Source organism: Acanthaster planci, linkage group LG13 (assembly GCF_054643075.1).
Source record: "Acanthaster planci isolate LZ-2023a linkage group LG13, COTS_SCS, whole genome shotgun sequence".
Lineage (NCBI taxonomy): Eukaryota > Metazoa > Echinodermata > Asteroidea > Valvatida > Acanthasteridae > Acanthaster > Acanthaster planci.
Window position 1 is genome coordinate 4516836 of NC_141789.1, and position 22039 is coordinate 4538874.

Consider the following 22039-nt stretch of genomic DNA (forward strand, 5'->3'; position numbering starts at 1 on the left):
ACTAGCTAAAAGGGCTCTTTCCTGTTCATGCGAATTCTCAACTTGATGAATGTAGATTGCATCATTCTCGCCTTGTGTTCGTAGTGGATAAACCTTGTGCATGTCAAACGATGGTTACGAACAATGGCTACATGCCCTGTTTGACATGCTGAAGGGTTTATCTACTACGAACACGGGGCGAGGGTTCCCCTCATTTTCTCTGTTTTCTCAAAATGACGCAATCTACATTCGGCATGTTCAGAATTTGCATCTTGGCATGAACAGAAAAAAAGCCTTTTTTAGCTTGTTATAGGTGAGCTCTGAAGACAAATGACACTGCGTTTGATTGGATGTTTCTTACCCCTCCCCTGATAGGTACATCCCTACCTGCACTGGGTGATGAATAGGGCTTGGTTCATTTATTGTTGTAATATAAGATAGAAATACAGCCAGATCCAATAGAGGCATGCCACTCTGCCTGTACACTTTGATTTGACCGAGCTTGAACATGTGACAGTGGCCAATTATTGGACAATGGCTGATCCATATTAGGGATCAATCTGTCCAGCCAGATCCAATAGAGGCATGCCACTCTGCCTGTACACTTTGATTTGACCGAGCTTGAACATGTGACAGCGGCCAATTATTGGACAATGGCCGATCCATATTAGGGATCAATCTGTCCAGCCAGATCCAATAGAGGCATGCCACTCTGCCTGTACACTTTGATTTGACCGAGCTTGAACATGTGACAGCGGCCAATTATTGGACAATGGCCGATCCATATTAGGGATCAATCTGTCCAACCAGACTTTACTTACACGTGCTAAGTTTTAAGGTAACAAGCACACACAAAAAATCTCCCCTGATGAATAGAACCACCGATAGCTCTATTTCAGCCAAAAAACAAGAAATCTCCGAGTAAAAATGCACTCTCCTCCAAATTTATTAAATTACAGTAACAAGTTGAATTCTGAATTTGAAATAGTTACGATGATCAATATTGCTCTTAACTAACAAATTCAATCACAAAAAAGCAAAGGAAACCAAAACAAAACCAAGAACACAAAGAGAGAAAAGATTTCGGTAATGCCCAGCAGCTCAGTCTTTTGTACTGAGCACAGTCTTTTGTCATAAGGCCCAACTCTTTTGTCCCAGTTCCGGGCTCCCCAGCTCAGCATATAAAGCCTATGTACTCGAAAACGGGTCACCCGGCAAGGAGTGGTTAAATTTTCAATGACTATTTGACAAAGGCAAATTTACAGTACATACGTATATGCAAATACATTAAATATAGGGTCTGATAAAAATGTCTCTGAATAGACCTCTTCACTGATACCCTCATAATTACGTACGCATGTGCACAAATGGCCTTGGCTGCAAGAAGTGTGAGCGGGCCATTGAAAATGTACAGGGGTGCGGCTTCGATGTTTATTTTCTCTCAGGTTTTCTGACTTTAAGTCAGGTTTTTCGTTTTTGCTATTAGTTTCTAATTTAAGTGGAATTTTTAGTGCTCCGTAAAAAGATTTCAAAATTGTAATTTTTTCCTGTGAGCATGAGATCATCATTTCTTAGTATGGCCCCCTTCCATCCTAAGTAGTATCAACCACATCATTGAAGTCGCTCCCCTGTACATTTTCAATGGCCTGCTCACACTTCTTGCCGTCAAGGCCATTTGTGCACATGTGTGCATGATTATTAATTTATTAGTGAAGAGATCTATGATTTCCTGCCCTCAGTGCAATTAATTATAAATACCAAAAGAATGAAATTTTCTTTTTCCCCATCTTACTCGTGTAGTTGCCACCAACAGGTTCAGGTTTACGGTATGGAAAAATTAAAAAGAGAACCTCTAAGGAAAACATGTTTCTTTGATTTTATCTGTTCAAATAAATATAGAAGCATCCAAATTGAACGCAGTGTCATTTGTCTTCAGAGCTCAACTTTAACAAGCTTAAAAGGACTTTTTTTCTGTTCTTACCAAGACGCCATTCTGAATGTAGACTGCATCATTCCAAGAAGACAGAGAAAACGAGGGGAACCCTAGCTCTGTGTCTGTAGTGGACAAACCCTTGTGCATGCCAAACCATGATTACAAACAATGGCTACATGCATTGTTAGGCACGCACAAGGGTTTATCCACTGCTAACAGGGGGTTCCCCTCGTTTTCTCTTTTCTCCCAGTGACACAATCTACATTCAGAATTCGCATCTTGGCACGAACAGAAAAAAAGCTCTTTTTAGCTTGTTAAAGTTGAGCTCTGAAGACAAATGACACTGTGTTCGATTTGAATGCTTCCATATTTATTTGAACAAATACAATCAGAGAAAACATGTTTTCCTTAGAATGGCTCTTTAATACATTCAACTTAACTGATAACCTAAAGATTAATGTAACATTACGAAGGACACACACACAAATAAATCTCTCTACACACATGGCTTCAAAAAAAAAAGAATGCCTAAATCCCTCGACCATTAGGATGAGCTTCTGAGATAAATACTTGCAATGGCCATATTTCTTTTCAATATGCAACATATTTAGGGCTAGTACCCTGAAGCAGGACTTGGAGACAGTTTGACAGAGCTGAAATCTGGTCATCCCAAGTCAATCCCTAGTCCTCAGGTCTTGAGGCAAATAATGAACTAGTCAGGCACCCTGTTCAGTCCTTTGGCATTACTGAACTCCTGAATCGTCCTGGTGCTGTGACTTGCGATTGACTGGATTTTAACTGCAGTTTAGCCACCTTTATAAACACTTTGTGCACTATGTTACAGACCCCCCCAAAAAAAGCTATTACATGTAAAAGTTAGCTCAGCTGGGTTTTTTACACCACCCCCCCCCATACATTCATTCACTGGAATACCTGGAAATGTTCAGTCAGTTCCCTGCTGATCCCAGAGTAGAATGTTGTTGATGTCCATGAAGTCTACAGAGTCTAAAGGTGGCAAGTCTATGCAGGAGTCAAGGCTCAGTGGGGTGTCCACATCAAAGCAACTCACTGGTGTATCTGGGATTGACAGGGAAATCGCAATCCAGCGAGGAAAGAAAATGAAAACAACCAAGATGGAAACCTAGCTGGTTTTCTAATCTATCATGCCACTTGCGTTATAACCCATGCGGGTGGAATTGTGAGTTTGAGAGCTGTTTTACATTCATTTTTTTTTAATATTCAAGCTCCATGCTAATGTACAAAACCACAACACTCTCTGATGTGAATTCCAAGCATAAGTGCTTTTTTACCCCTTAATAGCGACAATGGCATCACAGAAGGATTATGAAAGACAGTGCTAATGGCCACCATGCACCCAGTGTGCAAACAAATGCATTTTGAGTTTGTACAGATTCAGATGAAATCCAGTTCCTTGTACATACGAGGACCAGTGAAAACAATCAGCATGTCCACACATTGGAGCTCTAGTGACTATGAATCACCTTCTTCTGTTCCTGTGCTGAGCCCACACAAAACATTGCACGAGGGAGCAATTATCCATTGTACTGAGCAGAAAGAGGGCTGTGTATGCCCCTTAATATTGGAATTTTGGGCAATTTTTAATGGTTACAACATGGTGAAATTGGCAATTATCAAAAAAATAATTACATCATTGATCGTCCTCATTTTCCGACAAGATCTATCTCTTTACTGACTCAAAACTGCAACTCCTCTATCCCATGCTTCAAGGGAGGGGATGTTTTTCTGTGAACATCTTCCCCAGATTGTTTTAGATGCAAAAATGTTTCATCTCTATTAAAAAAAAAGTGAGAAAGCAGGAGTGCTTGCTACTTGACTTGTGTTTCTGTAAAAGACTCCAAATCAAGTGCAAATGTAATTCAGACAAACAGTGTGCATTATATTTCAGGTAATGACTGTGCCCACGGAAAAGCTGAATGAAACTGGCCTAAGGAAGATAAGTCTTGAAGGTTTGCATGGTGAATAGGTACAATAGAAAGTAGGTTTGCGGTAGCACCATGGACGTATGATACGTCCATGGTGCTACCGCAAACCTACTTTCTATTGGCCTAAGGAATGTGTACCAAAACTTCTTCAACTTCAAACAAATTCCACAACGCCCGATGTGACTACGCCTATGACATATTCCTTCAGACTTTTTTTAGGACTAAAGCACTGACAGGTGCCTAAAGCAGTAACAGTCCCATTTACCTGTGGAGCCACTTTCCAAAAACCTGTCATTGGCCTCCAGCTGCAGGTGTGAGAAGTCGGTAGGGCACCCTTGAGGTGCCTTTGTCTGTGGGTGTGGCATTGGGGGTACCCGGAGGGAGGACAGTCTGTCTAAGTACACACTCAGACAGTCCTCTGGAGGTAATGACTCAAATTCTGGCTCTGTGGTGCAAGACATAAATAGCAACCAGAAAGAAAAACTCATAGGTGGGGGCCAACAAAAATTCAAGAAACCAGGTAGGGTTGTGTGATTCATTCACTGATATTTGAAAATCCTGTGCCTGTAAGTCAAACATGACTGGGTGTCAGACTAAAACTAAATGGAATTCATGAAAAGAGGGAAAATTAGATTTAAAACAATTTTTTCCACACAATTTTATCTTTACAAGATACACTAGGCAATTTAAAAACAGGAAAAGAAGGATCTTTCCACTCTTTTTTCCGTTATAAAGCAGCAGTTGCAGTATCTACAGCATTCTGGGATACAGGGTAATTTTACCATCAGAATCTGCCTTTTCAATTAGTTTCCAGACCTTGGCCTGTATGTCTTGGAACAAGTCATATGCCAAATCACATGCTAAGTTTTACAGCATTTTACCATTTAGGTTAAAGTTAGTCATCATTGTAAACTGGGAGCTTTTCCCATTTGTCCTTAACCACTTCCTGCAGAATCAGAGACGTACATGTATGCTTTATATGCGCGGCCGGGGTCTCCTAACTCCGACAAAGGAAACAGGGCAAACAAAAAGAACAAAAGACCAGGCTGCTGGGCATTATCAACATTTTTCACTCTCAAAAGTGGTGATAATCCAGCCTTCTTTGGAAACTGTATACCAGGGTTTGGGGCATTTAGAGCAAGTGGATTACCACCAGGGACAAAAGCACTCCACCACCGCAGCGATGAGCCACACAGCACAGCTGCACGCTAATCTGGCCCCTATTGAAAAGAGGTCAGCAGTGCACTGAGCCAGGTTCGTGAACAAAAGAAAGTTACATAACACAACACAATCTGGGCTCTTTTTCCAAGGCTGCAGGCCTGGCTGAAATACTCAGGCGTCAATGAAGGTCACCTGTCAACTTAGAGTAGGCCTAAAGATTACTTCATGCAGCTTTAAACGTCCGTTAAATAAAATGATGAATTTTTGAAGAATTTTGGAAATGGAAAAAAATTATAATTATGCCGGCCCAGCATCATCAACCTTGATAAATGCCCCGGCAGAAAGTGGTTCACCATTTTCTGCCGGGTACTTTAAAAATACAGTGCCTACATATGCACGATTTTCAAGATTTTCTGTTTTCAAAATTCTTTAAAAAATCACAATTTCATTTAATGGACGTTTACATTCACACGAATGACTGTCTGTTGGCTACTTTAATCTGACAGGCAACCTCCACTGATGACAGAGTATTTCAGCCAGGTCTGCCGCCCTGTAAATAGAGCCCGGAATTGTGAGGTGTTATGTAATTTCCTTTGTTCCTAGTGAATGCAAGTGGCACCTTTTCAAACGTGGCTGGATTAGCGTGCAGCGGTACTGTATCGCTCATTGATGGTGAGCTGGAGCACTTTTGTCCACAGTGCTAATATGCGGGGGCGCTATGCTGATATACTGTTTCGAAACAATGACGGATTACCTCCAATAAATGCAAGCTGAAAAATGATGGCAATTCCCAGCAGCAGGTCTTTTGTTTCAAGTATGGTCTTTTGTTACAAGGTCCAGCTCTTTTGTCTGATTTCGGGCACCCTGGCTATGCATACAAACCCAAAGTACCCAAACCAGGCTCCCCGGCAGCATATGGTTAATGTCGTAATCATTAAGAGTTTCAGTTTCAGTTTTTCAGTAGGTTTCAGTTTTTAAAATATCCAAGATTTTCAACTGTGTATTTTAAAATATTCAAGACTTTCAACTGTACATTTTGCAACTGTTCAAACTAAATGTGGTAATAGCTTCAAGTTGGGTGCAACAGTCAAGTGTAAGTATGTTACCAGAAGGAAGGATTTAACACATTGAAAAGAAAAGCCTATTCTTTATTAGACAAAATGGGGCTGGATGTCCCTGGAAAGATATAAGTATCAAGAATATCCTATTGGGTCTCTGCAGACAGGAAGTTTTAGCTATTACAGAAAAATTCCCTGCAAAAAATTATGAAGAGTTTAACAGGGTTAAGACTCTTCTATATAAATGCCTTATTAATACATATATGTAATAAGACATCTTCGTAAGAATATTACAACTCCGTATTCAAGGCCCTCAAGTGGGTGCACGGCTGTGTGCAGTGTGCAAATGTGGCCCACTATGTGAAAATGAGTCTTAAGTCTCCAGAGCCACTTTTTGAGTTTTCATTTGTACTAGAAAGAGCAAATTTAGTTTTTTGTTTTGATGTATCACTCAGTTTGGCATCCTGAAAAAAGTTGGTACTTCATGGTGAAAAAAACTGTGGGTTCCTATTAATTTACACAGTGCAAAATTATTCTAGAGGACTTTTTACTCCAAAGTGGCTCTGGCGACTTAAGACTCATTTTCACAGAGTGGGTCACAAATGTTCTATACATACACGCTTGTTAAACCAATACATTCAAAGTATGGCGGAGCCGATTCACATCACTAAAATTTGATGTCTAACATGCTGATGCACGTGGCAATCTGTCAGTCTGTAGGAATTACCATCAGTTGAGAGAGACCTATAATGTTAGTGTAATTGAAATCTTGTTGGAATTACGCTTACCATACAAATGCTATTTTTCTCGTTGGAAATAATTCACACAGAAAATAGTTTCCTGACTGAAATACCTTTAAACTAATAGGTTCAACAAAATCTATCATCAATTGAACTAAATTTATACCTTCAAACTAATAGGTTCAACAAAAACTATCATCTATTACACATATTAATTCCCTAGGGTGTGTGTAAAATCCTATTAAAAATGGAGCATTGGGGACTGTTACGGTAAACAAAGGTAACAATTCTAGGACAGTTCACCTTTAATGGAAGCCTGAAGATTATGGTTCTTCAGTAATAAAAAAATGTAACCTGTTTCCTACCTTTATCTTGGTAAATGTGCATTGTTTCTATTTCAGGATAGCTGTCTGTGGGTCTGACAAGATTAGATGACACTGCCATCACCTGCGGCTTTATCTTGTGTTTGGATGCCAACATCTGAAAGAATTAAGTGAAGCTACCACTGAGAAATAATATACAAATAGGATTTATTGGTGATTGATGACAACTTATCACTAGTTGATTAATAGATTACTTCATGGTTGTTGTCACAGACATTTGTGCTTGTGGTGAAAACTGCCGACATAGTGTGTGAGATCTTTGCATCAATGTGTGAGATCTTTGCATCAAGATGCGTTGCAGGATACAAATCAATTCAATTCAATGATGGTTTATTACAATATCCACCTTAAGCAACACACGGCTGAATTGTCAGTGAATTTACAGCATCAGGACAGTAAAAGAGGTAAATAAAACAAACTTGTATCGTTAAAATGAACAAAAAAGCCATCTTAATCAAAGTACTTGTAAATTTACATGTATAAAAAGGGATTCACAACGGAAATAAAAAGAAAAAATAAAACAGGATTAAAACGACAAGAAAAAAGAATCATGACATTAAGAGGCAACAGTAACAAAAGGAATCACTGTTACTGTTAACGATCAACATGCATTACAACAATGGACAAGGTATGGTAAGGCACTACTCTTAATTCTGTTGGTTTTACAGTAGAATTCAGGAATGTTAGCTTTTGTGTCTGAGGGTCCTGAGAGTGTTGTTAGAAGGGAGGAAATCTTTGAACTGACCGCTTTTATTTAAAGATTTTTCAATAAATGAAACAAAAAGGGATTTTCTACGTCTTCCAAAGATTGAAGCGAACAGCGGGAAAGTATATCATCATATGTTGTGTAAGAGGATCCGAATATTATCCACAATGCACGTATATACATATACAGTTAATAAATCCTCACACAGTACATGACTCTTCATATGACATAGCAGTGTACAGTTTGTCATTGGCACGTTTCTAAATATCTTCAACGTGTGTTTCCCATTTCAAATCATTTTGGATGTAAACGCCTAATACCTTTACAACTCTAACAATGGCTAGATTATGATCACCGATAACAATGTCTGGTCTGCTTGGGGGATTTCGCATTAAGGAAATATCCATTATAAATTGCGCAGGATTTAGTTTCATAGTATTTCTATCAGACCACTCAACAAGGTTATCTACTGCAGATTGGATATATGACAGTTGGCCAGTACCTCAGCACTCAACTAGTGTGACAAAAAAAATAATAGGTCCGAGTTTCATGCCCTGAGGAACCCCAGCATTAACCACTTGCTGCTGGGTGGTTTGAACACTGCAGTGCACAAAATCGGGACTTTTTCAAGATTTTCAGTTTTTTAAATTTTTCAAAAATTCATCATTTCAATTAATGGACGTTTACACCTACACAAATTACTGTGTGGTGGCCACTCTAGTCTGACAGACAAAATCTATTGGCACCCGAGTATTTCAGCCAAGCCTGCGGCCTTGTAAGAAGAGCCCAGATAGTGTGGTGTTATGTAACATTCTTTTGTTCACGAACCCAAAAAATTGCACTGCTGACCTCTTTTCAATAGAGGCCAGATTAGCGTGCACGTATTATGTGTGCAGGAACGCCTTCCGGCCCACAAAAGGTCTTTTGTCAAATTTTGGCCATGACACTGTGAACTTCCAATGTGAAAACATTTGGACATGTAGTGGGTGTTGGTAGATATGTAGGCAAGGCATTGTGATCAAAGGAGTTCAACAAGGACAGGAAAAAATCTGACCGCAACTTTATAGAATCACCCACCTGCAACATCATCACATCCACCGTAACTACATTCACCATTACCTTACCTGACTGGATGGTGTTGCCGAGCTGGGATTTTTCATTGACAGTCCTGGGGTCTTTGACAGTGAGCCCAGTGGTTTCCTGAAGACCCCGCTCCCGCCAACTGACTTGATGGGCTTCTTCTGACTGTTGCCGAGGCCACTAGCTAGGCGTGTGGCATCATTGCTAAGGTTCCCGAGGGCTCGACGAGGAGTGGCAATGGCAGATGACCCTACACTGAATGTCTTTCCAGGTATTCCTTTGAGGAAAGGGAAAAAAAACAAACATTTTGATCGACACCTGTCATTGTGACAAATGAATGTAGCATTATAAGAACTGATGCTGAGACGCCTGTCTCAGATGACTTCTCCTTAACTGGAAAATACATAAAAAAGCCAAGCGGTCTAAATCCTGCTAGATCCTTTGAAATCTACCAGCAGGTTTAGAAGCACACAGGATCAAGGAAGGTAGAGCCTACCAACCATTACTTTTAAATGGGGATCGATGCAACATGAAAGTAAAAGTACAAAGAATACTGGTTCTCTCCACAGCACATAATTTTGGAGGATTCAATTAGATTTAGCAAGGTCCTTGAGTAGCAAAAAAGCTCAGGGAGTTAGGATTAATATCACTGAATAACTATTGCGATCAGCAAATTTGAGAAAAATCTCAACCCAACCTACAATTTTTTCTGCATTTTTTGGGTTACTTTTCTAGTTATATTCCACAGGCATACAACTTGGACTTGACAAAAAAATGAAGAAGTTCCAATCTTTATTAGACTTTGTACAGCAGTTTTCAATTCTCAATGGCATGTGTGAAGTGAAAATGAGGATATCGGCTGATCCGAGGAACACTCGCATGCCTGATTCTGGATTGCTACATTTCTTTGGATCTCCCTATCAAAAGAGCTTTGAAAAATAATTGACAAAACATGAACTGTGCAAATCTGTTCTCATTTTAATCTAGCACTGTGTACATGTACAGTCACCAGCTACATGTAAATGTACGCTTTGCACATCCTCCAAACCTAACGTACAAGTACATGAACTTGTAGCTCTGTTTGCTAGAATGAGCGCTTCTATCTAAACGAAACTAATACCTTGTCGTCCAGCCACTGAGCCAAAGCGAGCCTTGCCATTAGTTGTCCCATGGCTGGTAGTATTTTCCTTGTCAGTGTATGACTGCACGAGTTGGGATGTCATGCTGTCAAATTGTACCTTGATGGAAGCAGTGTTGAATTTTCTTGAGTACATTTCATTTACAATATTGGCAAAAATTCATTACAGGCATTTCAGTTTTCTAGGGCAACCCAAAGCATGTAAATGTGTAATAAAATTAATTACAGTAATTACATCAAGTAGACAAAAATGTTGTGTGTCATAAGAAGACCTGAAAAGAATTCCATATACGAAGGCACTCAACACCCTGTGCACAAACCCTGCAAGACTGATCTGAAAAGTTCTGTTTTCTAAGTGACTGTTTAGGACATTTCACTGCTTTCAGGTGGTTACTGCAGAACTGTAGGGAAAAATTAATGGTGTCTGTGTATGAAATTCTTTCCGAAGACCTCCTGCTATAATCCCGACTGCTAAACTCAATATTTTCGTGGCACTTTCCCTATTTGGGACGTTGTCGAGACATTTCTTTCAATTCTGAAATGTCTGTTCTTGGGCAAAAAATTTGAAAATGGACTAAGCTTATCCATGGCCTTGTTTGTACTGGTCTACAATCAATCATGACAGTTTATCCAGTATGCCATGTGAGAAAAGGCATGTGGCTCATTGTTGAAAGATGCCGCTGCTTTGCCATGTTTGAAGTACAAACAGCTTGCACAACCATACAGCACGCCATCACCTAGAGTAGATGTTGTCATAAAATTCAGGCAGACCTGCCAACATGCTGTACTTCTTTCTGAGGTCAGGCATTACCACACAATAGATTAAACTGAAGGCTCATTTAAATACCTTTTAATCTATTGTGTGGTAATGCCTGACCGCAGGGAGGAATACACCCAGGTTGGCAGGTCTGTTCAGGGATAATGAGGGTACAAAGTGTCTGCCAATAACACAGAAACAAAAGAGGAACTGAAAATCAAGCTTCTAATGTCATGATCCATTATCCATAGAACAGTACCAGCTGAGTTTTCCTAGTAAATCAGACAGTTGACAATGTAGAGACGACATCATACATGGTGCATCAGCTGCAAATTATTGGTTGCAATATCACAGTTTTGGACGTCTGGTTGTCAAAATTTGGGTGGGATCATTATCATTATTAATTATTTCTGGTAATGACACCAAGGAATTCCTCCACAGGCCTTGCGCTAACTTTTTTTCCTGGCTAGCCCACTTGGCTACTTAACTGGATATTTCACTAGCCCGTTTAGAGTTTTACTAGCCCATATATAAATTTTTTTAAAAACCCAACATTTGTTACAAGCCTACCAATAAAGAATTTCAGAAATAAAAGGGTGACGGTATAAATAAAGAGGCATGTATGTTAGTTAACCCCTTGACGATGGGAATTTCTTCCCGAAAGCCGTCTCCAAGAATTCCAGCCTCGCTTGGCCACGAAGGCCACCTGCCAAACTGCAAATTCTCGGTCTGTGGCCCTGCGTGCTCTGCACGCTTTGAATTACACGGTGAAAAGGCTGATTGTTCAGTGGCATGAGGCTCTACTCACCCTTCCACATTCCCGTTGCCCCAAAAGTGGGGACTATTGTGAAGCTGGTGTTTATGATGCAAAATCGGTCTTTTCATTTCCGGGCTACGCACAAAGACCAATTACCATATATACAAGAGCCAGGGTCTGCCTTCTTTCACCGTTTTCGCTCGAGCACGGGCAGAGAATAATAGCTGAAAAGCGGGCTGAGGGATCTCAATTTTTACAGTGGCTATAGTCGCCTCCCGGTGCGAAGGGGTTAAAAGTTGCTTGAGTCACTGGTCACGGAGTCGGGATCAAAATCTGTTTGCTCCATCTTTCCTCTCATTTGGGTTGCTTACGTTTGGCAAAAATTGCCACTTTTTGCTTACTTTCTGACCTCCGCACATGAACGGTGAATGAGAAAAAAATTTTTCCAATCAGAAGAGGGTGCTGTATCAAATGCTTTCAAGGACTCCTGCAATGCCCGGTACATAGCTAGCTGTGGCCAGTTAAGGTCAGAAAATTTGATAAGGCCAAACAAATACTTCTGGTTGCAGTTTCCCCACCGACCCTAATTTTTCAGCATGACCCTAAAATTTGTATCGGCAAGTTAGAAAAACAAATGCAAAAAAACCAAAAAATTTATGCAGTTGTCTTTTCACAAAACACCTTTCAACAACCTTTTCTCATGTTAACCACTTCCTGCCTAGGACTCCAGAATCGGAGACGTATGCTTTTTATGCGTGGCCGGGGTCTTCGAACTCGGACAAAAGAAACAGGGCCTGTAACAAAAGACCATACTCCGAACAAAAGACCAGGCTGCTGGGCATTAGCAACATTTTTCACTCTCGAAAGTGGTGATAATCCAGCCTTCTTTTGAAACCGTTTACCAGGGTTTGGGGCATCTATAACGAACGCATTACCATCGAGGACAAAAGTGCTCCACCACCACAGCGATAAGCCACACAGCACCGCTGCACGCTAATCTGGCCCCTATTGAAAAGAGGTCTGCAGAGCACTGAGCCAGGTTCGTGAACAAAAGAAAGTTACATAACACCACACAATCTGGGCTCTTTTTACAAGGCTGCAGGCCTGGCTGAAATACTCGGGCGTCAATGAAGGTTACCGGTCAACTCAGAGTAGTGCCTAAAGATTACTTCGTGCGGCTATATATGTCCGTTTAATGAAATGATGAATTTTTGAAGAATTTTGAAAACGGAAAAAATGATAATTATGCCGGCCCAGCATCATCAACATTGAAAATGCCCCAGCATGAAGTGGTTAACACACTTGTTTTCATATGTTTTTCTCCTTACATTTGCAATTTTTGAAAAGAAACCCCTGTCATTTTAATGAGTACCACTCACACTTTGCTGTCGCAATGGTGAAAACATGTGCGCAAATGAGATTTTTTTTTCACCAATTTCTCGCTTCCACCCGTTGACTGTCACATGTTTATGCCGTCAGACTGCATATGCGTTGAGCCCACCAATGACCGCACACTTGTTGCTTTCATCGTGGGACCTGGGCGGACAAAATGTGCTGCGCCGTGTGTGATGTTATCCGCCGCCACTGAAAATAGTAGAGCCAAGATGCGAAGCAAGCGCATGGTCATTGGTGGGCTCAGCGCACGCGCAGTCTGATAAACATGAGCGACAGTCAATGGGTGGAAGCGAGAAATTGGTGAGAAAAAATCTCATTTTTTTCAAAAATACTCTGTCTTATGCTCTGAAACATTTGTTATCCCCTTTTTTGGAGGTACATGGAAAGATTAAGCGGGCATGCTGACGGAAAGTTTAATAGGCCTAGCCTTCTTATGGCTGTGAACCATTTCACCACAAAAAATCGATTCCAAAACCCCATAGCGTTACGACACCATGTAAACCTTGTCTCCTCCAAGTCACACAGAGTATCACCATGATCACAGAGTTAGCACTGGTTAGTGACTTAGAGTTCTCAAACATATCGAAGTAGGCCTAGCTGTGATCACAGATGTCGTCTCCAGGACATTACCTATGGAAGACTTTCACCCAACCATGTCCAAATGTTAAACAAAGGCGATTTTAAGGGTCTACGTTACTCGGACTAGGTTTGGCCTACCTCCGACAAGTGTTACCCCCAGAACTATAGTATGGGGTCCAACGTCTGCCCCGCTCCCGTTCGTGGGAGCAGGGCGGACGTCGGACCTCACAATTCTGGCATGTCTAGGGGTACTCGAAGTAGTGGCCAACACCCTTCCCTACATGTCCCATTTTAAGAATACAGTAAGTGAACATATGTGTTTGTTCAGCTTCATACTTGCCTACCTTAATTTGTTACTTCACAAAAAGTCAACTGAGTGTCGGAAATAAACGACCAACGGTTTCTATTCGAGAACTCTTCTTGACCGTGCGCAATCGGCTTTTCCCATTAGTAAAAACGTGCTGTCAGCTTCAAAAGAAACTTAATATAGAAATAATACCAACCTCAAACAATGCTGAGACAAAAACTTAGAAGTAACTCACAAACAGGCTTTTCAAAATTCCGAATAGGCCTAATCTCAAGTGAAACACGTCGTCACAAGATTTAAGGTCAGCTCAATTCACTTTCAGGGCAACTGACGGACTGACTGGCCGGACAAAATGTTTTCGAGAATCCCGCAGCACAAAAATTCCAGCCAATCACATAACAGGAAAAACAAGCGGTGAAATGACCGTTGGTGGCGCTGTACAACGCGATTATTCCAAGCAAATCGCGCAAAATTAATATGAAATTCCTTGAAATACCTTTAAAAGGCGATTTACATTTGCCAATCAAATTACATTGGGCAAACTCTATATGAGCGGATACAGTGCCTTAAATAATCTCCTTCACAAGTGGATCAACCGCCTTTTTTAAAAACAATTTTGACCCAACTAAAACAGAAACATGAACGACACAAGAATGTCAAGCTTTTGTCAAATTTGTGGGTCCTTTTCAGCTTTTATTTACAATTTTCAATCAAGTTCATAGACATTTACAAATGGATATTTTCAAATGAATTTTGATTAGAATACCTAGGGTCTAGTTTAATTAGTTTATCCAAGTACCATCGTGATTTGACCCCCTAAACTTAATTTAAGAAAAACGAAAACTGTTGTCTCATCACTAATCAGGAATAGCCATAAAAAGTTCATTCCTTTGGTAAACAAATGTTTGCAACTGCACTACAGAGCAATTTTCTCTGACTTCAAACAGAATTCAAGGAAACCCATCACTAAAAATAGTACTTGATTAATGGAATGATTAAAATATTTCCTTTAATTTACAGATCAAATAATAGATGCCTGTACAACCTAAATATAAACAATACTTCTAAGTTGATGAAGGTTAATTATACCATAATGATACTCTACACTTGAGTAATCTTGTTTCTGTGTCAAAACATAATCAACTTTTTTTCTTTTTTTTTAATAAATCGAAAACCCAAGGTGTGGAATTGATTTTTGTCAGATACACCTACAAAACCGGGGTCTGTAAATGAATGTGATCATTTCAAAATCATTTTCTTAAATGAATAATTATTTCGTTAGCCTTACAGTATATGTCAGAAAACCTAATTTAAATCACCTTACATGTGTTCACTAATACCTAATCAGTTAATGTATACCACTTAAGTGACCTTTTCAAAGTATGGCACAATACTAGTGAGATACTAAAGATGAAGTAACATGGAGATCCAAAGTCTATTACACCTCAAAGCAATCTTTTAAATTTCAAGTAAGAAATAACAAGAAGAGAAACTAGTTAACATTATACCTGTGTATGAAAACTTAACGTGCACCAAGCATCAGGAAACAATAATAAATTTATTTGGGATTCCCAACAGATATGGTTCCAAAAACTAAGGGAACCTATCTGATTTGGAAATACAAAACATGAAAAGATCCAAAATTTGGAAGACCACAGCAAATTGTTGGCAAGATGAAACACATTTTTAATATGCTTCCTACCAATCTATATTGTGGCGACTATTATAAACATCAAAAAGTCTCAATAACACAGAAATGAAACCACTTATACGGGTGTAACCTTTAATCTTGTGCTGCTGACTGCTAATCTGTTTTCGACAGCTTTATCGGCTGACCAGAAAATCAAATGCACAAAGATGCATGCATCACAAGAAAACTACAGACTCAAGTCATACATTCACATCCGAAGACCAAATAAAACATAAAACCGATTATGAAATTTAACTGGACTAAGTTTTAGTCCAAATAGAAGATTTTGAAAATCCAACTAATGTAGTGAGAAACAAATTTAGTATTTCAGGTGCACAATGTCTAACCTAATTGCATGCCTCTACTAGGCAGAATTTACTGCCAAGCAAAATTATGGGCGAAGCCAGACGTACACTGGCAACCTGTCAAACGCACTGCAGTCAATGCAGGATTTCAGCTGGTAACCTGTTTTTGTGCAGCAAACCTTTAAAGTACTCAGCTGATCGATTTAATGGAACAGCTCTGAGTTCTGGCTCCCAATATGCACCAATCCTGTACGAAACCATGCAGAAAATGATACCCACTAAAGCACATTTAATTAAATGTTATTTCATATCAAAAACACAACCAACTTTTATACTCTAAAATCTTACATATGGAAAGTATATTTTTTTAAAGATACAACTGACTACCAAGGCCTTGATCAGGGAAATGTATATAAGTACATCTAATAACAATAATCACAGTTTTTGGTTCTTCCAAAAGAGAAACAATGAATGCTGGTATTTGTGGGCGTGGTTCTGTATAGATATTCAAATGACTTTTCCTCATTGTAAGCTACATACAAAAATGGCACTTTCAAGGTTATAGGGCTCCTGGGTTAAAAAAGGAGAGAGCAAAAAAGATGTATTTCCATGACTGGCTCAAGAATTATACTGTGGTATACCATTCATACCACAATTATGGTTATCTAAAGTCAATATAAATATTATGCTACAGTACCATCAAATGTCTTCATTCAAAGGCAAGAAAAAGTTCAAAGGCAAGGCAGATTGTTGAATTTTTATCCCATTCAGTACTAAAATTTGAAAAAAATTCATCCTTCTTCTCAAGTGGTAAAGATCACAGAAATGAATATAGCAGGGCCTGCTGCTATACAGAACCAAACTTATTAAATTCAATGATGAAAAGGATAACTTCACCAGATGCAGTTACTACACGGAGTGGGAGTTGCTTTTAGAAAAATCTTAATTGTGGCTTTTTTAGAAAACAGCACAGCTAAAATTTTTTTAATCCCAAACTGATGCAAAATGATGCACGTTATCAGAATTCAGTTACACAGCCAATTACAGGAATTCTAGGCTTATGCCAAAAAACCATATTAAAAAATGTACAACAAAATGGAACACTTCTCCAATCTCAGTAATTTTCTACACAATCTTAATTTTCAGAGAGGGCCTAACAGAACACTGTTGGGTTTATATTACGGCCAGGAAACAGTAACTTCATTCTTGCTATGTGAATTGAAAATTTGTTGATTTTACTTAACACATTTTTAAATCATTTTGAATCATCAACAATCAAGCAAACTACTTTCAAGTTAAAATCTAGAAATAATAAGAAAATTCTACAAACTATATGTAAACAAACTTTGGTTTCATTTGTCAAACAAATTAAATACAAAATGTACAGACTTACTCAATTAATTCTTAAATACTACTCTGGACTGTCACATCTCCATTTTACAACTCTGAATGCAAGACTCCATATTTCTTCTTTTGTTTACACAGAGTGGTGTGCTACAAAAATAATTTTCTACATCATTTCACCAGGGTTTCATTGTCTGTACAATAAATCACATTTCCTTTTTATGGTTGCCAAGGATGCAGCAAGACAGACCATTTTTCAGTTGGTTTTTACACACACATGCATTCACAACATCTGACAACATTATGCTGTCCCTAAAATACCAACTGTTGGAATACTGCATGCATTACATTTACAAAATAAAGGAATATACAGTATTCTTGTCGGCATATAGTTGCATGAAAGCATTAAGGACTTCCCTGACCATTCAGCAACAAGCAGTGAGCAACTTTCTACTTGTGTAAAATCTGTGCCAAAGAGAAGGGGGGAAATCATGGCCAATACTGTCTGGGAAAAGGTTGGGATTTGCAGGAATTGGGGTTCATGCTAACAATGGAAGGGGTTTACGGGTTACAGAGGTCAACTTTGAGATGCAATGAAGCAGGGAGGAAGTTCCGAACAGGAAGAAACTTCATTTGAAAGTCAAGTGTTGACAAGTCTGTGAAGCAAGATCTTGAGATGGAAGGGGTGGGGGGAGAACACACATGGCACAGCAAAAGGAGGTTTGAAAGTTGCCCTAGATAATAAAGTTGTGGATCCCAGAGATTTTTCGATAACTGGACAACACAGGGCCCAATAAAGGTTCAGAGGTTGCCTAGGAACTGGTTTCAAGAAGAACAAGTAAGGTCACCTATCAATCAGACATCTGCTGGGTGAGGTGTTCAAGCAAGATGAGGGTACATGTATCTGAAGTTGAATACTGTGAAGTTATGGGCTGCTGACCCAATATTAAGCAAGTCAATTTCCAGGGCAGATATGTGTGAAGAACAGGCTTGTTTTTGCCCAAAACAGTAAAATCCAACATGGAGGGAAGACGACTGACAACTATGTAGACAACTACGTCTGTTTCTGATGTGCATTTGGGCTCCATGCTCAATACAACACAGCCCCACTGGGACACCTAAATCTCTGCTTTTTACCATTTCACTGAAAAGCTACATATGCAACTGAAGGGTGAAAATCTTTCTTTGAAAATTGTATGCACAAATTCAGTTTAAGGGATGTCACACCTTGTTTGCTTGTTACAAAATGACATGACCATGCAGGTCATGGTCATACACTTTAAGTTTTAAGTCCCTGCATGTAGGGAAGCATGAATTACCATGGACGTTGAATCTTTTGATACTTTCAGAGTTTAAACTAATTTTTCCAAGAAAACTAATCCCTTCAAATTCTAAACTCAGCTGGTACAGCTGATGCAAAATGCCACTGAAAAAGCTTTTTTTTTCTTCAAGTTCAAAAAGCAATAACAATGATTTTTCTAAAAATGCAATAAACCCTTAACAGCTACACATTATTTCTTAATTTCTTACTGCTATAGCTAAGCTCAAAGAACAATACCTCCAGTACTGAAACTTAACATCACATTTAAGAATATCAAAATCTCAGCTAATACAATGCCAAACTATCCATGGTATATCAGTTTGAAGACTGTTCAAAATGAATTCTCAACTCAGACAAATTTTTTAAAAATGACGTCCACAAACTGTTGTTGATTTAATGTACATGCACATCAAACAAGTGACAAGAGGACATACGGAACACATATTTACATTTTACTGTGCAGTGCTGTTGGCAGAGTATCCATTGTGTGTACTGTTTGCAGCACCAATTCTCAATGTTTCATAATCGCCCCAGCCGTCACCTTGCCCTGCCCCCTCCTCAGAGAACGGAATACTCTCAGCACTCTCGTACGCTGGGTTGGCATGCAGCAGGATGTCATCCAGCTCACCCGAGCCCTTGTTGGACGAGATGTCTGAGTTCTTCTCTGAGAATTCCGAGGAGGCATCTGAGGAGCCCTTGAATGATGGGAAGGACTCAGAGAAGGACATGTTGGACTTTTTGTCATCCCCGTCTGCCATGACCTCGGAGTAAGCCCCCTCCTCGGCAAGGCTCATTTCGGGGCATGTCTTGATGCTGGCGGAGTCTGTCTTGTCCTTTTTGGAGGGTTTCTCACTTTCTGTCATTCCGCTGTCGACACTTGTGCTCTTGGTAAGTTTACTGCATGGAAGTTTACAGGGAAAAAACACTTTCAAATGTAGCAGTGGACTTTTACATTTGTTGGAACTTTTAAGTTCTATTATGAAGGGGCAAAAGAAATGTAAACATTGTTTTGTGGTGCTGAATGAAACATTACAGGGTCCAATCGAATGACATCAAAGTGCCATGTGACTACACGGTTTGTTGAGATCAGCCACCTTTGCAGTAGGAAAGTGTTTAGTCAGCAAACGCACATGCACATCAGTCTGTAAACTAGACTGGCTGATTTTCATGTGAAATAACCACAAATTCTTTACCAAATGGCACTACTTTTGTCATGCAGAGTTGTCATTATCGTGCCAATCCAACAAAGTGCTGGCTTTACACTTTTCTCCAAATATTTGTCATTTATAAAGCTTTTCTAAACACTTTCCTACTGGCTTAATTCTGTGCACAGCACTGCAGTCTTTGCGTATGACAATGGTGGATGTACGCAGAGTCTCATGGGTCAGTGAGAATGCCCTATGGCACCCTAATGCAACTCCAACTCCAACGAATTCAACTTTGGAGTTGAAAATTTTGGTCGAGTACAAACCAACCCTTAAGATGACCATCTCCACTGACACCATATCTTAACAAGAACAAACCTCTTCCGGCATCAAATGACAATGACACACATATAACATGTATGACACACTGGATCACAGGGACACAGCACCCAACAAGAAAACAGACAATCACAAACATCCCATCACAGCTGAACAACAAAAAAGGCTGGACTAACTGCCGGGTTCCAACCTCCATAATTATTCACAGCTCAATTAAAAGACACAAACAGAACCAGGAACAGTATGGCAGCCTCCAGTTGAACGTGAAAATGAACCCTCCTTTAGTCACAGACAGTCAAAATTCAATTTACTTCCCCCACGACACTTTATACACAGTCATGTCGCCATTAGTCCCATAATGCCGGTTGGTACTGCAACTTGTCAAATTCCATTAACCCCTTCTCGACGGGAATTTCTTTCCGAAAGCCGACTCCAAGAATTCCAGCCTCGCTTGGCCACAACGGCCACCTGCCAAACCACAAATTCTTGGTTTGTGGCCCAGCGTGCTCTGCACGCTTTGAATTACACAGTGAAAAGGCTGATTGTTCGGTGGCATGCGGCTGTACTCACCCTTCCACATTCCCGTTGCCTCTTTTCAAAGTGGTGACTATTGTGAAGCTGGTGATTATGATGCAAATTCGGTCTTTTCATTTCTGGGCTACACACAAAGACCAATTACCATATAGACACGAGCCAGGGTCTGCCTTTCACCATGTTCGCTTGAGCGTGGGCCAAAAATAATAGCTGAAAAGCGGGCTGGGGATCTCAAATTTTACAACGTGTTTTAATGCGTCCCGGCATGAAGGGGTTAACAGACAAATGCAGGTGACAGGTGGACAATGCTGGCTTACCAATCATACGCAGACAAGACCAGTGTTGGCTTCGAGTCCATCACAAATCCCTGTAAGTCCATCACAAGTCATTCAGTCTTAAACCAATTCACAAACTATTCAAATGAGCTGTGACAAAAACATTCTTTTGTCACTGTTCACCCCTTAACTTATGACTGGCCTTGTGAAGGGACTTGTGAAAGGACTTGAATACAACAATGGTCAAGGCACTGCTACATTAAGTCATATCAACAGTCACACCCAATTAGCTCTGCTCCACATAGGCATGGGACCCAAAACTGTTAAAAGCAGTTCCTCAACTGACTTTGACTGATAGATCAACTTTTTAATATGAAGTTATGGGTTAATATGAAGGACAGCAAGTATCAACCAGCAAAGTGGCATAGACCAAAAGGAAGCCACCGAAAAAAAAATGTACCCTCCCTTTGTTCACACAAAAAAGCCCATAGCGGCACTGACAAGTGCATTATTCTCACCATTACCAAACCCAAACTTCATCTGATAAGGCAACAAGATTTACACCAATCCTCCCAAATCACCAAACTGGCCTGTCACCAATGTTTCAAGCCTGTAACTTACTTGTTCTCAAACACAGCCATTCTCTCTTTCATGGTTAAACTGCAAATTCATACAATCGGTCAGTGCTAAACTACTAGAAAAAATAATGCTTGTTTTGGTGAATAAAATTTAAAAAACAATTCTACATTCTTATGGATAACCCACATTCTGTCCCACAACTGGCTCAGGCACCTGAAGACGCCAATTTTGATTCCCAAGAAATGGAGCTTATCTAATTGTCATATTCCAGTAGCGAATTATTTGAGGAGAGGTTAACTCAAGAAAACTCACGTTGTCGGTGACGACCTAGGCACAGGTACTGGAGGCTTTCGTTTAGACTTTGGCGTCGTGCCATCTGAGAAGAAAAAAAAAGAGAAAAATAATGAAACTACAATGTATATTCACTGCAAGATTTGCTACACAATTTGAAGTGGTGTTTAGAGAAGTGATGGAGAATGTAGGCTTATGAAGACTCAACAATAAAACAAATTTATATGCGCAGTCCATTTTACAGCCAAATTTATAAGTAGAACAGATCAAAATAAAAGA

General features: G+C 39.8%; 2 protein-coding genes across 7 annotated transcripts in view; both read right to left on the minus strand.

Annotated features, from left to right (window-relative positions):
• Nucleotides 1–907: 907 nt before the first annotated feature.
• Nucleotides 908–14290, minus strand: LOC110981292 (uncharacterized). Its single transcript, XM_022238761.2, has 6 exons — nt 14134–14290; nt 10125–10242; nt 9049–9281; nt 7201–7315; nt 4142–4321; nt 908–2989 (listed from the first exon to the last, which is right to left on the minus strand). Exons 2-6 carry the CDS (start codon nt 10225–10227, stop codon nt 2856–2858), a joined length of 765 nt encoding a protein of 254 aa, XP_022094453.2. The 5' UTR covers nt 10228–10242; nt 14134–14290; the 3' UTR covers nt 908–2855.
• A 319-nt stretch (nt 14291–14609) lies between these two features.
• LOC110981247 (shootin-1-like) overlaps nt 14610–22039 on the minus strand; it is a 57819-nt gene continuing 50389 nt past the window's right edge. For 5 of the 6 annotated variants that reach the window (XM_087144761.1, XM_087144762.1, XM_087144763.1 and 2 more), the window contains 3 exons: nt 21782–21845; nt 21512–21550; nt 14610–19494 (listed from right to left, as the gene is read on the minus strand). In XM_087144761.1, the coding sequence (XP_087000887.1) occupies nt 19050–19494; nt 21512–21550; nt 21782–21845 (548 nt within the window). In that variant the 3' untranslated portion in view covers nt 14610–19049. The remainder of the gene's footprint in view (nt 19495–21511; nt 21551–21781; nt 21846–22039) is intronic. The other variant, XM_022238646.2, reaches the window with a different exon arrangement.

Excerpts from the sequence above, each read along its gene's own strand:
- LOC110981292 (XM_022238761.2), bottom strand. The coding sequence starts at position 10,227 with ATGACATCCCAACTCGTGCAGTCATACACTGACAAGGAAAATACTACC. Across the intron at positions 9,282-10,124 it reads CTCAGTGGCTGGACGACAAG|GAATACCTGGAAAGACATTC; the intron begins GTATTAGTTTCG and ends CTTTCCTCAAAG. Across the intron at positions 7,316-9,048 it reads CGGCAACACCATCCAGTCAG|ATGTTGGCATCCAAACACAA; the intron begins GTAAGGTAATGG and ends TAATTCTTTCAG.